At 36.4% G+C, this 17,637-nt stretch overlaps 1 protein-coding gene across 4 annotated transcripts in view; it reads left to right on the top strand.

Moving 5' to 3' along the window:
* The window catches only part of GCC2 (GRIP and coiled-coil domain containing 2), a 30,851-nt gene extending 13,598 nt beyond the window's left edge, over positions 1–17,253 (top strand). The window contains exons 11-23 of one of the 4 annotated variants that reach the window (XM_085053948.1): positions 575–739; positions 1,120–1,224; positions 1,788–1,950; positions 2,499–2,599; positions 2,728–2,805; positions 3,494–3,631; positions 5,643–5,764; positions 7,308–7,484; positions 9,032–9,249; positions 10,654–10,848; positions 11,665–11,804; positions 12,573–12,774; positions 13,593–17,253. In XM_085053948.1, coding sequence (XP_084910074.1) covers positions 575–739; positions 1,120–1,224; positions 1,788–1,950; positions 2,499–2,599; positions 2,728–2,805; positions 3,494–3,631; positions 5,643–5,764; positions 7,308–7,484; positions 9,032–9,249; positions 10,654–10,848; positions 11,665–11,804; positions 12,573–12,774; positions 13,593–13,663 — 1,875 coding nt within the window. In that variant the 3' untranslated portion in view covers positions 13,664–17,253. Of the gene's footprint in view, positions 1–574; positions 740–1,119; positions 1,225–1,787; positions 1,951–2,498; positions 2,600–2,727; positions 2,806–3,493; positions 3,632–5,642; positions 5,765–7,307; positions 7,485–9,031; positions 9,283–10,653; positions 10,849–11,658; positions 11,805–12,572; positions 12,775–13,592 lie in introns of all 4 variants that reach the window. The other 3 variants (XM_085053947.1, XM_085053946.1, XM_085053942.1) reach the window with 3 other exon arrangements.
* The last annotated feature ends 384 nt before the right edge of the window (positions 17,254–17,637 follow it).

Below are 17,637 nucleotides of genomic sequence, written 5' to 3'. Positions count from 1 at the left end.
CCTTATTCTTAGTAGGCAAAATAAAGACTAAGATACATAATTGAAGTTGCCAAAATTTAACCTGTTAAAGTCATTGCACAAGTATCCCAGATGCAGTAGAGTTCTTACTATGTCCTGATGGACGACTTGATGGTTCAGTCAAAGCTTACAGTTCAGCCTTTTTTAGGAGCTAATAGTATGATCATTTGTTTATAAATACAGCAACTGTATTTGAAGAGGGGCAATAAGTGTTGAAATACTGTATTGTTGCAAGGGGAAGGTGATTCTTGCAGAAAGCATAAATTTTGGGGTATTTTTCTCAGATTCCTTTTAATTCTAGCCGTCTCACAGAAACCTGGGCAAATTAACTGAGCAAAGTAACCAAAATGTGCTAATGACTTTGATTTCACCTGTTTACTCATCTGGTTTAAAAAAATTAAGCTGGACAAGACTCATCTGTAGGAGTGTTGTTTGTAAGGGATTTGGATAGAAATTATTGTTGGGTATTTTTTTTTAAATATAGAAAATATTTTATCTGTTAACATTGCACATAAATTCAGCTTATGTTTTTATCATTCCACTATGCTAATTTCAGCATGATCAATTACACTCTGCTAATGAAGACCTCCTGGCTCGTGTTGAAACACTGCAAAATAACACTAAGCTGCTGGAAACTCAGATACTGGAGATACAAAGAGCCAAGGCAAAGGCTGACAAAGAACTAGAAGCTGAAAAGCTTCTAAAAGAACAGAAAACAAAGGTAGTACTTTGTAGAGATGGTGAATGGGCTGAAGCATTGCTTTCACTGGATATGATTTCTCTTAGACCTTTGTAAACTGTGTTTTTATAGATCAGGTTCCATACTTTCTCTTCTTGTTACTTGACTGTATTTTTTTGAAACTTGGTCTGTTCATTGAAAGAACTTTGCAAGGCTGTCAATTCAAGTAGGTTGGGGGTAGTTACGGAATGTGAAAACCACTTCATAGTGTTGTGTTTTTTCTTTGGTTCACAGTGATTTCCTGAAAAAGTAATCAACTGTCTTTGTACAACCCAAGTGTGTTTGTGTGTGTCTAAGTATAAAAAGATGCTGATACCTATTTTGAAACTGGACTGCATAATTGACAGCTACTTAAATTTCAGGAACATAGTGGTACTCTCCGAGAAATGGAGGAGCTTCAGATGCAACTTCAGAAGGAAAAGAAACATCTGCAGAAAACTATGCAAGAATTAGAGCTGGCCAGAAAGGTAGAGTTACTGTTCCTGTTAGTGCTTAATGGACTACCAAAGATTTTGGCCCATCTGGCTGTGTTGAATGCCTCCCTTTCTGTTCTGAGGATTTTAAAGCCAGAAGTTTGCAAAAGGGAAAATGTGAGGACTTTTACCCTGGGTTGTGTGCTTGGAGAGCTGAAATGTACTTCTGGGGTTGGTTTTGTTTTTATTTTTTGTTTATTTGTTTAGCTTGGGTTATGTGGCCTTTCATGAGTAGAAACAGGAAGAAATTTCAGATGTCTGGAGTATGTGTATAGTGTTAAGAAATTGCCTTGGTTGTAAGGACTGAAGATGACAGAAACTACTATGTACAAAATATCTACTGATAAAACTAGCAACAGCTTTTTCAAAGCTTTTGGTTCTTGTTTGAAAACACATTCTTTACTGAGGATATGGAAACCCAGTGGATGAGTGGTGTTTGTGGATATGCATAGAGACAAAATTTTTGTCTGATGTGCAATATAGTTTTTTACAGAATTGCAAAAGTCTTAGTAGCCAAGGCAAATTGTAAGCTCTAACTTCATTTGTGTAACTTGCAGGATGCTCAAAAGAGTACACTGATGGATATGGAAATAGCTGATTATGAAAGGCTAGTAAAAGAACTTAATCAGAAGATTACTGATAAAGACAGCAGAATAGAAGATCTTGAACAAGAATCAGGGATTCAGAAACAGAAACAAGAGACCCTACAGGAAGAAATAAGTGAGTAAATTATGAGCAACAAGTGTCACTATGGTATAGTTAGTAATGGTAAAAAATGCAATTCAGAAACAACTTCTCAAGTCAGTGAGTGAGACAGAGCTTTGCAGGGAATACTAAAGTTACATTAGGAAAGCAATTTTGTCTTAAAGGAAACTTTACTGTGTTATTAATCACTTTATCCAGTATTCAACAGCTAAAAGTCAATTTGCCTGCCTGATATGCTGTGTTTTTTACCAGATGAGTTATTCCTAAGTTTTAAATATTGGTGGCTAACAAGGGTTTCATTCTGATACACCACACTCATAAAACTTTTCTGACTGGCATGTGGTTAAAAATTCCATTTCTTCCTATCCTCAAGTGTAAATCTTAAAATTGTTTCACTTATTTGAAGATCTTTGTAATAACTTAGAAAAAGGACGCTAAACTTAAAGCAACTTGTTTTCAGCTTTTAAGGAATCTGTTAGAATTTCTTAAAATATTTTCCAGCATTTTAAGGAAATATAAGAGGAGAAGTTTCCTTTGCAATTAACAGTTGTTTTCTGCATTAGAGTCACTTCAGTCGACTATGCAACAAGAAGAGGAAAGAAATGCCAAGATAAAACAACTCTTGGTGAAAACCAAAAAAGAACTGGCTGATTCAAAACAAGCTGTAAGTCCATATGCTAATGACTGTGTACTCAGTTTTTAAACTAAATTTTAAAAAACAGCTGGTACCTGAATTTTTAGGTTGCTGGGGTTTGGGGTTTTTTTTAACATCCATGTAATTTTATCTTGCAGGAAAATGACCATCTAATGTTGCAGGCATCCCTGAAAGGGGAACTGGAAGCCAGTCAACAGCAAGTGGAAGCCTATAAGGCAAGAAACTTCACTTTTTTGTTAGTACAAGGTTTCTCATTTAAGTGATAAGGGTGTGATTTGTACTGGGCAAATGGAATATAGGCTAAAGAGCAAAGAGGTGCTGTTTTTACTTCTAGATTACTGGTTCTTTTTCTTAAATGAGTTTTGTCTGTTTGCCGCTTTCCCCAAATATTTTTGCTGTGATTTTCTTTAGGAGGATTTATCCTGTCATCTTCATCTTTCCCTTTCCACCAAAGGAGAGGACTGTAGATTTTGAAATTTGTAACTGGAATATATTTTTAAATTATTCTTTAAAAATGGAAGTTGCTTAGTTTAAAAACAGAAGAGCACAACATTATCAGCAAAAATCTCAGGTGTTATCCATCTGTATATGGAATAGAAATGTGTTGGAATGGAATGTAATGAAAGAAGGAGGGAAGGGAGAGGAGTTGGCTTTCTAAAAGGTTACTATACCAGCATTGTCATTTTGTCTTCAATTCTCTCTTTAAACAACATCACTTTTTAAAGATTAATACATCGTAACCCATGTCTAATTTTTTATTCTATTTTTATTGGATTTTAATTTTGTATTCACCAGTTCTGTGCAGGAATTACTGTAGCAGAGTGCTAGGTTCTCAGTGTCATGTTCCCTTGGAGAAGGAAGAAAAGTTTTTGTAATAATGAAGTTTTCAACTGACTTTTTCAGATTCAAGTGGCTGTACTGACATCAGAAAAGCATAAAGTTCAGGAGCAACTGCGAACTTCTTCGGAGCAGCACCAGCGTACGATGAGTGCTTGCCAGCAAAAAATTGCAACCCTGCAAGAAGAGTGCCGAGCAGCCCAGGTATTCCAGTGCAAGAAGTAATCTTAGAGACTTTAGAAGGGAGATTTACTGTGTTCTCTGCTTCTCAAAAATATTTTGCAGATTTTTCACTCTTCTCTTTTTGCCTGTCAAGAATTAAGAATTACCTTAGTGCTTGAGGTAATTGAGTGATGCTATAAAGGACAAGCCAGACTGTCCTGGTTGACATGTATTACTTGGGGTGAAACATCTGGACTTCATACTTGTATTTCCAGTAGGGAAAAACTTGTGGTAGTGGGGAGCCAGGGTTTATTTAAGATGATCTGTAAGTATACACTCAGGGAAAAGAAAAGTCTTCAAAGAATAGAGCACAAACACAAAAAAAGTAATATAATTTGCTTCATATAAAACCAGTTAACACAGATACCACTTTAAAAGAAAGAAGCTGTGAAAAATATATTGGCAAGCACCTTTTAATATGCTGACTATGAGCAGCTTCTTAATTGGCAGCTAAACGACATAGAAAACTGACACTATTGCTGAAGTTTGTTGTTGTTTCTGGGATTCTTTTGCTCATGTGACACTGTTAGATGGTCCTGGAATGCAGTGCTTGCATTGGAGACAAGCAGATTGAGAATATAGTAGGACTGTTATGTTCAAACCATCTTTATGGAGATTACTGCACTACTCTTGTGGCCACTGTTCTGTGGAAGGTGTGCATCCTGTAGATAAGTAACAGCTGAATGCAGCATCTGAAAAAACTTCTGCATTTTAAAAAGGTGAACTGAAATGGACAAACTTTGTGGTTACTTTTACAGGAGGTTTGCCTTGGTTGTGCTGGTACATGTGGACCATGGTTTTACAAATGTATTCTTCACACCTGGGTGCCTACAGTACCTGTCTGTGGTGTCTTGCTCGGTGATGCTGTGAAATCAATGAGGGTGTAGCTCTTTCATGATAACATGGCTTAAAGCTCTTGGAAGATCAGCTTTCCTATTTAGATGCCCTACATCTGGAAAATACATATTATTACATGGTTATTAACAAAGGAAAATTCCCTCTAAAGGAAAGGTGGATAGCAAAGCAGATTGTAGAACACAGAAGTCATGCTGACATTTAAGGCTGTGTACCTGAGCACTTAGGAATACTCTAGCTTATATAGTGTGAGAGGAAAAAGAAAAGGACTAATTTAAAGAAAATGGCCACAAATGTTACAGGCTCTTAAAATCTGGAGCAGAGGCTAATCAGAGTCAGTTCTGTAGAATTTCACTCATCAGTTCAGCTGAAAGGAAACTTCCCAAAATCCTCCTCTTGGAGATGAGAGCATTTTAGTTATCTGTAAATGGAAGTGACTAATGGACCCATGAGCTTGTCCCAAGTAAGAAAACCTGCATCAGTGTGTTTTTTAGAGGAATATACAACATAAGTACTTGAAAGATGGCAATAATCTCTGCTTTATAGTGTACAGTTGGGGATGAAACTGCTATGATGTGAGGCAATTTTCTGTATCTGCACAGAAACTCGTGTAACAGCTGAATTTAGAAGACAGACCAAATACCTTTACAGTCAATTAGAATATTACATCGTGGGCTGTGTAATACCACTGCAAGACTGACTTAACTCCTCAGAATTATGCATAACTTCAAGGCACATTAAAATTTTTGTGACTTTTGTAGTTCAGGAAAGAAATGGAATTATACCTCTTTTTTTTTTTTTTGTTTTCGATCACCTTTGCCTTCATTTAAAGCTGTTGATAGAACCTCTGGCTTGTGAATCTCTCAGTTGAATGCAGATTTTGAATTTTCAAATATTCTTTCTTTCCTTTAATACCAGTATGTTGAAGATGGGTCTCAAGTTTCACATTTTATGAAATTCAGTTAAAATCTAAAGAAACATTACCTGTTACAGTAGTCTCTGCTTTAATTATCTATTTAAAAGAAGGAAATGCAGCAGGTGGTTTTAATTTTTTTCAGTGTAAGGTGCATTTCATTTTAGAGAAGTAAGGGAGCAATAGTCAATAGTATAACCTATGTGTTTGTTTTCTATGTGATAGGCTGAACAAGCGTCTGTTACATCTGAATTTGAGAGCTACAAAGTCCGTGTTCATAATGTTCTAAAACAGCAAAAGAATAAATCTGCTTCTCGGACAGAATCTGAAGGAGCCAAACAAGAAAGGTAAAACTAAAATTTTTACATGATCTGTAATCCAACTGTGGCACTGCCTAGCTGAACAGAAGTATAAGTTTCTACTGTTGAGGTGCTATATTAGTGTCTAATAGCTGGATTTGTCTTCTTAACCGTTGTTTTTGTGTAGATTACCTATTGTTACAGTCAGAAGGCGAAGTAAGGTCTTAAAAGTCTTTTATGACTCTCATAAGCAGAAATTAGCCAGCATACTCTGTGTAGGCTTGACATGTCATTTTCTCTGACATGAAGTAGCCAAGTGCTTTTTGCAACTAAGAGTAAAAGAGCAGATTGATTCAGTTCTGCTGAGCTCGCTTTGAACCTTTTCAGGAATGAGTGGTTTAGTGTAGGTAAAGCTCTGGATGCCAGTTCAGTCATCAGTTCCAGCAGATTTATGAAATAGTGCTGTTGTATCAGCTGTTATATGAGGAAAGACTTGGAACAAAAAAGTTACACTATCAAAAATTTCCTGAAAATCCTTTAAGTACAGTCATAAACCAGGTGAATTCGGATTTGCTTCAGAAAATGCTTCAACTCACTGCAAAAGTCAATCAGTTTCTGCGAGTTATTTTTGTAAGCCATTGATGGCTGCCCTTGGTGACAGACTGGGTGTTTATGTGTGGAATGTCAGAATTCATTTCTGACACAAACCTTCAGTTGGTACCAGCAATTGCTGCCAAAAATCCACCAGAGGGCGACTTGTGCTTAGAGGACTTGGATTTAAGGTTAGTTTGGGGTTTTCTAAATATTCTCCCCTTTGAAGCGACAAAACTGCAAGAGTTAGATTTTTTTTCTCCTTTTTGCAGAATTTTAAAAAGTTCTGGTATTGTTATTCTTTCTTGTGAGAGAGAACCATCTTGGAAACAAATTGAATAAGCAATAAACAGGTGACAAATGGTTTCCAAATAAATTATTTACAAGTATCAACTCTAAGGATTAGTGAGATATACAGTCCATGATATAATGGAGGTGTCTGCATATATAAATACAGAAATCAGTAAAAAAAGAATGTGTGTGACTTAAGACTTTTTCTTCCTCATATATCTGATTTTGACTTGTTTCTGAGTGAGTTTATCTGCCACAGGTTTGATGTTGTTTTCTAGTACTTTGCTCAAAATCTGCTCCAACCATTTGTCCCCTGTATTTGGTCTCATTGAACTGATGTGCATTTACTAAACAAACAGGAAAAAAAAAAAAAGCCTCACCACTTTTAAGAAGAAATTTTTTCTCCCATCTGGATCCCAGCTATTATTTTGCTTCTGTCTTGTCCTTCCTTGAAGTAGAAAGTGTTGCATCCCCAGCAGTTCAGATGGGAAGTGGTAAACCTATTTGTATCTATATTGAAACAGGATCTGATTATTTCTGCTGGAGCCACATGCTAAGATTATTTTGGCTGTAGTGCTGTGTTGGTTTAATTAATAGATATGCAATTTGGATCAGCTGTCCAAAATGTTGTGGATATCGTATAGGTTCTGAAATAATGTAATTCTTTTAAATGCATGTTGTATATTCCTTTTTTTTTTTCCACGTACAGGGAGCAGTTGGAAATGGTGATAGATCAACTTAAAGTTAAGCTGCAAGATGCTCAGCATAATTCACAGATGAATGCATCTGAACTCCAGGCATTGCAGTCTGAACACGACACCCTGCTGGAAAGACACAATAAGATGCTTCAAGAGACTGTTGCAAAAGAAGCAGAACTCCGTGAAAAGTATGGTCTGCTGATGAATAGATACAGATATTTTATTTTGTTTGAACTTTAGGATCTTGGCACGTAGAAGCCTATAACTGTACTTCTCAAAGAAAGGGCATGGTTTTGAGAAAGTTAAAGGAATTTTCAAAAGTATCCATTAGAAGTTTTGACAATGAAATAGTAGCTGATCAGGGAATTTGAGGTTTCTGCAAGCTTTCTACCTCTTAATTATCAGATCTAAAAATGAACATTTTTTAAGCACATTGACTATTTTAAAGTCTATTGCTTAGCACTATATTTGTGTTGTAGTGTACTGCTCTACTAAATTTATGGATATTTCCTATTTAAAAAAATAAGATTGTTATATGCAAAGCAAACAGTTTCACTGACAACATACCCAGTTCTTGTCCACCAAATGCCTTTCTGTACTGTATTTTAAGTTTGTGCTTGCCACAGTCTTAATTTGCTGTTTCTTTCAAAATGAAAGGAATGTTTAATCTGTGTCACTTCTTGAAAAATCACATGAGAACCTAAATACTTGGACTCCTCAAAAAGAGTTTGTCCTTGTCTTTTCTTCTCCGTTTATGGTACAAAGAAGTTCACATGAAGTATTAATTAGAAATTACAGATTGATATTAGGAACTGTTGACCTCTTGTCACTGTCTTTGTACAGTTTTATCTGTTCCTCATAGCTACATAGTGATTCACTGTAATCAACCAAAGTATGTCCTGCATTTTTCTGGAAACAACCCATTTCACAGTAGGTTCCCTTTATGCCTAGATACTGGTCTTTGCTACTCTGGCTCTATTTAAGTCTATATAAGGGCAAGTCCTGGGTTAATGTTTCCATAAATGCACTTTGTGATAGGCCGAACAAGCATCTGTTACATCTTTACATGTTTAATTGCTTGTGACTTTATTTATTTATTATGTTATTATATATCATGTCTATATTATATATTATTGTTTATTTAATATATTTAACTGCTTGTGACAGTTTTGTCATGCTTCTGGAGTACCTCCAAACCAAGTACAATTGATGAGTTCCTGACATTTTTCTTGCTAGCAGCTACACTCTTCTGCACTGAAAGTTGAGGTTTAAAAAAAGTAAACTTACCTTCTTAGAAACCTGTGTTTTGAAAAGTCCTGAGTAAGTGTTCAGTAAATAAATGTTACAGGAAGTGGAGTATTAGTGACATACCCTGTATGACACTATAGACAGTCATGATGCAGTTTTAGAAATTAAGAATATTTAGACCACAATGTGTCTAAGTCTTTCATTATGTTCCAAAGATGTCTGAATGTTTTGTTCTGAAATAGAAGTCAAGAGTTTATATGGCACACTGCACTCATATGATAGGCAAAAAGTGTAACTTCTTCAGTCTCAGATTCTCCCTGTAAAAAGAGTACTTTAAATGAAAAAAAGTTGCACTTACACACAGTCATTCTAAGGTAATCATACACATGAAAATTGAAAACTGCCTCAAACTGTAAAAATTTTGAAATACAAAAGTTAGAGTGTTTTTCTGCTTGTGCCTTACTGCTTGTGCATGCCTTGTTTTCAGACTCTGCACAATTCAGTCAGAGAACATGGTCATCAAAACAGAGCACGCCCAGGCACTGAGTCAGCTGACAGCCCAGAATGAAGCTCTCCGGAACAATTTCAGAGATCAGGTCAGGAACCTGCAAGAAGAGCACAGGAAGACAGTGGAGACACTTCAGCAGCAGCTCTCCAGGGTAGAAGCTCAGCTCTTCCAGCTCAAGAGTGAACCAAGCACTAGAGGTAACTTCCAGGCAGAAGACCAGGTTTTCATGGGTTAGTTACAGATATGTGTATCTCAGTCTGAATCTAAAACATGCTTAAAGTGTGTAATTCTGTAAAATCAGCAGAAACCTTTTTTTTTGAGAATCTGCAGCATACTGATACAAGTCGGGAACATGTCTTTGCTATTACTTACTGTTCCTTCAGAATCTTAAGGTCCTTAAATACATCCAGAGGAGGGCAACAAAGCTGTTGGAAGGGCTAGAAGGAATGTCTCTATTTGGTTCGTTTGGAGAAAAGCAGGCTGAGGGACCTCATTGCTGTCTTACAGATTCCTGAGGAGGGGAAGTGAAGAGGGAAGTGCTGAGCTCTTCTCTCTGGTATCCAGTGATAGGACATGTGGGAATGGTTCAGAGCTGCCATGGGGAGGTTCAGACTGGACACTAGGAAGCATTTTTTTACTGAGAGGGTGGTCATTTCATGGTACAGTCTTCCTAGTAAGGTGTTCAGTGTCTCAATCCTGTCCCCGTTTTAAAGAGGCATTTGGACAATGCCCTTGGTAACATTTTAACTTTAAAACTGACCACTGAAGTGGTCAGTTTGTTGCACTACATACTTGTAGGTCACTTCCAACTTGAACCATTCTGTTCTAGAATCTGCATCACTGATACCTATTCTGCAGTATCTGCATTGTCAGACAGATGGAGGGAAATTACCTCATAAATATTTGGTGTTCTTCTTATCAGGTTGTCTCAGGTTTTGGAGCATGCTGGACATCTGCCTCAAGTAGGGGGTGTAAAGCTAAAGAAAAGCATATTGAAAGCTGTTTTAAGAATGTTTGTTATTTGAATACATGCAATTTATTAGAATAGTTGCTATTTGATCATTCTGATTTAAGATTTTACTGTCTTCAAGCTCGAGTGCTATTTGTATATCTGTAAAGTCACTGATCAGGATGTAGTTGGACATTTGCCGAGCCGCAGTAACAGTTTAAGAAGTTATTCTCTTTATTACTGTAGCAGATGGATGATGCACACAGTATTAAAACAGAAGAATTTTCACCTCCCTTGGGACTGGTTGAAATAAAAGTGAATTCTGTTATATATTAAAAATATTTGTTACCCTTACCATAGCTAAAACACATCTTCAGGGAGATGTGCTTGAAGATTTCATAGTCACTGAAGTAAGAATTGCCAATCAAGTTTGGGTTTAGAAACAGACTCTCATTGGAATAGCCATTTGGAGGTCAAAGATTTTCTTTTGCTATTACAAATATTACGTGTGTATTTGGCTTTCTCTTTTTTCCTCACCTTCCCCTGCATTTTGAAAACTATTTTATGTACTGCTCTCAATCCAAGACAGTCACACCTAGGAAATGGCCCTCCTAATTTCATTCTGATGTGAACATCAGTAAGTATCTTTCAGGTCCAGCTGTTTCAAATCCAGCAACGAAGAACTTGAGAGAACGGCGGAACGCTGACCTTCCTGTTCTCGACGTGCACACTGTCGCTAGGGAAGAGGGAGAAGGTATGGAAACAACAGACACAGAGTCTGCCTCCTCAGCCAGCACCTATGTTCAATCCTTGGAGCAACTTCTGAACTCATCAGAAGCAAAGCCTGGTAGGTAGAACGTGGCTTTCAGAAGGGCTTGCCTACATAGGTTGCAGAACTTTGTGCCCTCAAAATATTTTATAGCGTTGTGTTTTCATGTTTTTAGGTGCAAGACACAAGTCTAGTTAAGTGCCACTGAGTTTACACTGTCCTGAACTTTTGTAGGAGTTTTGTTGTTGAGTTAGGACTAACAGTAGAACATTCCTACAGGTTTTAGTAATTTAAAGATGTCATGTTTCTGAGCTCTTAAAGGGAGAAAAGTGGATGAGGAAGTCAATGAATAGTTACAGAAATTTTTGTATTCTGGATGAGTCTCTACTAGGGACAGTTAAGTGCTGATTTAACCTTGTTAATGAAAGGATAAAATTTCTGTTCATCTTAATGAGGCTTATTAGAACAGGACTTTATTCATAGGGTTTTTCCTAGGAAAGTGAAATCCAGCATGAAGAGGAATGTTTTGGGAGTCCTCCAAAAACCAGAAAAATATTGGTAGCATATAATCATGTTTTAAAAGTCTACTGACCACTTCGTAGATAACTATTGAAAATCTCCATTTATAGGTAGGAAACAAGTTAAAATCAGGTATCTTGATGTACTCTAGAACTGTTTTGCCTGGCCCCTTCTACTATATAAACAAAAATGAATCAGAAAACAAGCATGCAGCAGCATTGATGCTTGTTAAGTCTGCAGTCTGACTTTGCATGAATTCTGTTCATAAGAAACTACATTAATCAAGTCCTGATGTTCAGTTAGTATGCAAATGCTAACTTAAGTAGATGCAAATGCTTTTTCCTTCTCTTAGCTTTCTTTTCCATTTAATTGCAGAGCCATCTCAGTGGCAAGTGGATGTCACCAAGGATGAGCTGATCCAGAAACTAAACACTACAACTAAGAGCGCTGATCACTTGAATGAATTACTTCGTGAATCAGAAGCAACCAATGCAATCCTAATGGAACAAATAAAGGTTAGCAGACACAAAAGATGTGGAGACAGCTCTAATTTCCATGGTCTGTTTCTTAGACCAAATATCTTTCAGAAAATCCCAGTCTGTAAAATTTTGGTGATGTAAAACTTAATTTTGGAGGGGCTTTTTTTCCACAGGTCTAATTAGTGCTACCACAGTCAACTTCAGGTCTGTTGTGTTTTTTTACCACAGTTTCTAGTTGGGTAGGCATGGTGGGGAGAGGGAGAGGAGTGTGGAATAAAAGCTTCTATTAAAAAAAACTCAAGAGTTAGGAAATTTAATATTTAATTAAGGGCCTATGTATTTTCACTTAGATAAAAGCCATAAATCCCAAGGGAGGCATTGTCTGGTTTCCCTTTCTGTAACCCCATTTAGTTGTCTTAGGTTAAAAGAAGACACATGTATAAGTGAGATTTTTGAAGACCTTTCTAAATATACTAAGCTTTCTTTTCTAAAATGTTTCTTGATGAATATAATTAGATTTCTGAATTAAATTTAACTGTTCAACCATTACTACTCTTTTATTACTGAAGTTGTATCTCTATACTGCACAAATTTTATCCAAAAAGGTGATTTTTGTCAATAAGAAGTTACTTCTTACAGCATAATCATGCTTTTTATTTTCACTGGGTTTTTGTCCTGAATATGTTGCTATACATATATTACTCTTTCTGAAGCAAGCTGTGCAATTAGTTTTTTAGCTCTTCTTTGTTCAATTACTCTTTAAATGAAGCAAGCAGTATTACATTTTTTTCCCCTCATCTGCAGCTTCTTAAGAATGAAATAAGAAGATTGGAAAGAAATCAGGAGAGAGAAAAGTCTGTGGCTAATCTAGAATACTTGAAGAATGTTCTATTGCAGTTCATATTTCTGAAATCAGGAAGTGAGAAAGAACGGCTGCTCCCTGTGATAGACACCATGTTGCAGCTCAGCCCTGAAGAGAAGGGGAAGCTGGTTGCAATTGCCCAAGGTAGGTGGTGTTCAAAATATTGTCACAAAAAAAAAAAAAAAAGGAAAAGTGAAAAAGGAAAATTCTGTGCTGTCTGTTGTGGAGATATTTGAGAAAAAACAAAGCTTAGCATCATACTGCTAATGAGCTAGTCATAAAACTATTCTGCTTTGTTGGGAAGTTACTATTCAGTTGTCAGTAAACAGAACAAATACTTTAAAAGTATCTTAAAGAAAATACGGTCTTTGTTGAAGAAATAAAGGAACTAGGGAAGGAAATAAAAAGAGTTAGGCATTTACAAGAAACTAACACCAGATTTATGTGTAAAATAATGTTCTATCTCTGCTTCAAATACTCTGAGCATTTGTTCCCTTAAAATGCATTTGAGGGTATTATTTGTCATTTCTCAATAACAGTAACTGTTGCTCGTTGTACTTCATTAACAACTGACCTATATTTTAAAATTAATATGAGCGGTAAGCAACAAATGTGATATAAGAACTTAAAACTTGTGAACAAAATTACATTTAAAAGGGAAGTGTTTAAGTGTTGCATTCCATGATAGTCTGTGCACTTGGAAAAATAAGACATAAGTCAAGTCCTTAGAATGTTGATGTTGTTTTGGCCCTCTAATGAGGGCTGATTGGATTTTTCTGGAGAATGGTGATAAATTACCTTTTTCTGACATTCTTAAGTACCCAAAGTAAAGTGGACTTGGTGGTACAGTCCATATCTGTGTCAGCCCAAGAGTGAGTTCCCTTTGCAATGTCTAACATAATAAATGTCTAACATAATAAATGTCTAACACGATACAAAATATGTTTTTCTTCCCCCTTCAGGTGAAGAAGAGAGTACCTCACGGCCGTCTGGGTGGGCTTCATACCTCCACAGCTGGTCAGGACTTCGATAAAACAGTAGAAGCACTGACTCTTTAAAAACATTCCACAACTGCAAAACTGAGAAATCTTATTATAGAAGATCTGTTGGTGATGTAGCGTTGAACTACAAGGTTTTATTTTTGTGTGTTATTTTCAGTTTTTTAGGCTCTTGTAAGAGAGAAGCCTGCAGTAGCTCTGAAAGATGGTCCTACATTATGCTCTGGCAGCAGTGAACTACTTTTCTTGTATATGTTAAAGCTGATAATGAGAACTATGAGAAGTGACAAATTAATTGCAAATTGCCTGGAAACAGAATTTGTCAAACCTGTGATAGCTCTTTTGATATCAGTTTAAAAGTTTGATCTGATATATTAACTGGAATAACTAGAATTTAGGTTTAAAGCATTTTAAAGTGTTTACAGTTGCTTTCACATATCATTGTCAGCTAGCTAATCTATATGGTTAGTGTTATTCTCTGCACGTTTAAGAAATTTAAAATTATTTCCTCTCTTGTGATGGCTACAAGATGTAAGTTAATTAAGAAATAGAAAGGGCATTTTCTGCTTTAAAATTTTAGTCTTTGTTAAATTTTTTTTTTGCAAAACATGAAGGCAACAGTTCACAAAATGTAAAGGGTGCAAAAATCTATATGAAATACAGTGCTTGTCACATCTAGACATGGTACTGTAGTACAGATTAATGGCACCTATGGAAGCCTTAGGATGGTACTCCAATTCTCAGAGGTCCTCAGTGAACTGAAGCTTTGGGAGAAAGAGCTTAACTAGGGATTTTTAACCTGAGGTTGGAAGTTTGTGGAAAAGACGAGAAGAAATGTTCCATTACTGTAGTGATGTTTGTGCTTGGATTACAAGAGCACTCCTACTGACTTAACCATATTGAAGACACTAAAGAAAGAATCTGAGCCCACAGGTGAGACTCCTGACATTAACTTCTGAGAGAAAAGAATGAAGCTTTTGTCAATAGATGCATCTTTTAAATGTTCTAATGACTGAAGATCTTATACCATTCTCTCACTTGCCTGTGTGTGTACATTGTTTGCACAGGTCTTTTGCACAGATGAGATGATCTCTGTTCCAAGTTACTCAACAGAATGTTGTGGGTTTTTTCCAAGAAAAATAAATTTCTACCACCTCTTCTGTTATCAACACAGCACCTTTTTTTACCTTCAGTTGTCTTCTGCCCTTTACAGTCCATAATGCCTTTCACCATCTTAATTTATTTGTAAGGTTTTTAAAAAGCATACACATGTTTGAATCCTGCTTATGTTTAAACCAGAGTCTTTCTGTCTTTTTCACTCATATTTTCATGTTCTCTGTGCTGTTTTACAGTCTTTCCCTGGTACACATACCAATGCTAAATGGGATTCTTCCTTTCCTATCTATCTTAGCTCAGGCTCTGAGGGAATTATGCTTGTTCCTTTAATATTGCCTTATTTCAGGCTGAGATTAATCTGAACATATGAACAGCAGAATGGCAACATGTTGAGAATAAACAGTTCAGCTTTTGGTTTAACTTCTTTGCTTGTATATATTTCAGTACACAATCAACAAAGCCAACATGCTTCATTTAGGTACTTTAATTCCTTTCCACTGTCTTAGGTACTTTTTTTTTTCTTCTCCTCCAATATGTGTTTTAACTGGAGCCTTTATGGTTTGTGCTACTGGGGAGAATATTCTCTGTGGACTTTCAGAACACAGAACTGGTCAACAGTAGTGTTGAGGGATGAGTCTTATAGGGTTCTGTAGGTAGCAAACATGAGGCTGTGTTTAGGCTTTCTTGTGTTTGCCTTTGGAATGATTTACCATATCTTCAGCATTCACAATTTGGACCAGATCTCAAATGTTGAATTCTAATTCCTCATGTACAGCTGGATTTGGTTAATGTCACTCAAAAGAATACCAAAACACAGCAACAGGAGAGATTTGAAACGTGTCTAAAAATAAGTGCTAGTCATCCTCCTGCTGTGATTTTAACATGGAAGCACATGAAGTGGAAGGCTTTGTCTTACTTAGTTCACACTCCCGTTTGCAGCTGACCCGATTTAGTCTCCGCTGTTGCTAAAGAGTTGTGACAAGTTCCTCTTAAAATGCACATATTTTAGAACTGTAAATTATTTAACATTGTAAGCTGTGAATAAAGGTATGCAAGTAACATGTGTCACTGGCTGTATTAAATACCAGTTGCTTATTGACTTCTTTCAAGTCTGAGTTGCATGCTTACTGTTTTTAGTAAAACTTGACTAGTGTACTTATCAATGTAGTGATCAACTTGCATTAATATATTTTTTTTTACAATGGAAGATTGAGATCTTAATTAATGTAAAAATATTTTAATAACTGTTACTAAACTGTTTTCTGTTGCTAAGATTGCCAGAACTTAGCTGTGTGGCAATAAACTGACTGTAAGCAAATATATCGAAGTTTAATAGACACTTGCAGTAAATGGCATAGAAGAATGTGAACTGGAAACAGGATTATTTTGTATAGAAGACTTTTTATATGTCATGGATTTGCATTTGTAAGGTACAGCATTGTAGCTGTGATTTGCTTTCAAAAAGCAGTTTAAAGTTTTAACTAGTACTGCTGCTTCTTGATAGACTGTGGTGTCCTTTTTTTGGAAGAGCACTGTGCTGACTTTGCTTTCTGGTTCTTTTTGTTTTCTTTGCAGTGCCACTTTTATTAGAATGTTTCACAGAAAATGTCACCCTTACCCAAAATGTTTAAAAGCTTAGGACCAATTTTCATCTCTTATCAGCCTGCCTTCAGCCCAAGCCTAAGGAGGGCATAATAATAAGATTCTGCTGTCACTATGCAGAGTATGTGTTAATTAAAAACCAAAAATGGGAGTGATTCAGTGCTCCCAGACTTGCATGTGCACTTTGGCTAAATGTTTAGCTACCTAATGCTGACTTAGAAACGGGTATGTCTTTCATGTTCCTTTTACCCAGAAGGGAGACTCATCTGTGCAAGTGCAAAGTCCTTCAGTTGAAAGACAGAAAGACCAGAGCTTTTCAGGCTGTTGTATAGATGTGGCCAGTTGAATTTGGGGTTCAGGGTGGCCAAAGGGAGCCATGTTAGAAATGATACGCAAGAGAGTAAAGTTGCTTTTTTTCTTCCATGACCCTCCTTCCCCGAAGTATAACTGTGAGAATACAGGGTTAGATTATTTTCTAAATTTAAATCCTCCTTTGTCTATCTCCCTCCATGCTTTTGCTGTGATAACAGATGATATATTGTGAATGATATATTGTGGAGGAATGCCTAAAAATTCTGCTTAGTGTGTGCTAAGTGACTTTGAAGGCAGCTTAAACACATGTGCTTCATTTGGCTTATGCCTTGGCTTCACCCAGTGCACCAATACTTCCTAAACTACCTGCTAGTTCTACTATGGTTGGTACTGTGAAAATATCTCCCTTAGGAGCCTTGCAAATAGCAGTCACCACTCACAAGCTGAGAAACCAAATGTATGAAGAAGTAAAAATATATTTGTTGTAGTAATTTCAGAATTGCTGGTCTGGATAGATAAGTATTTTGTTTGGAAATAATATCTTTGATGGCCTTTTCATGTGGCTGTCCCTTCAATAAAATTCACCTTTACTCAACTGAGTGCCTTTTTTTTCTCCTCTGAATGCCTGTTCTTACCTGAGAAAATGCTACTCAGGTTCAATGTAGAAAACAAGGGATGGGTACCATTGTATTTAAGAGATTTTATGGATCTGGTACAATATCCACAGCCTTTACTTTGGAAGACAGCTACAGCAATGAATTCTTCTGGATGAACAGAAAAGAAATTGGTTTGATACGGGTTTTTTAGAAAAAAATCAATATTAAATAAAAGTTCATTTAAGTTACTTCAAATGTGTTACTAGATTGTCACCAGCAATCTGACAATATCTGACATGAAGGAGAGAAGAGATGCAGAAGCTGTTAATGGCCTTGTTAGCAGGATTGCACTTAGTGTGTTTGAGTACTAACTACCTTATAAA

Source organism: Lichenostomus cassidix, chromosome 1, assembly GCF_008360975.1.
Source record: "Lichenostomus cassidix isolate B80296 chromosome 1, HeHo_3.0, whole genome shotgun sequence".
NCBI lineage: Eukaryota > Metazoa > Chordata > Aves > Passeriformes > Meliphagidae > Lichenostomus > Lichenostomus cassidix.
The sequence above is the reverse complement of the archived record's forward strand: the minus strand, read 5'-3'. Positions and strand labels throughout refer to the sequence as shown.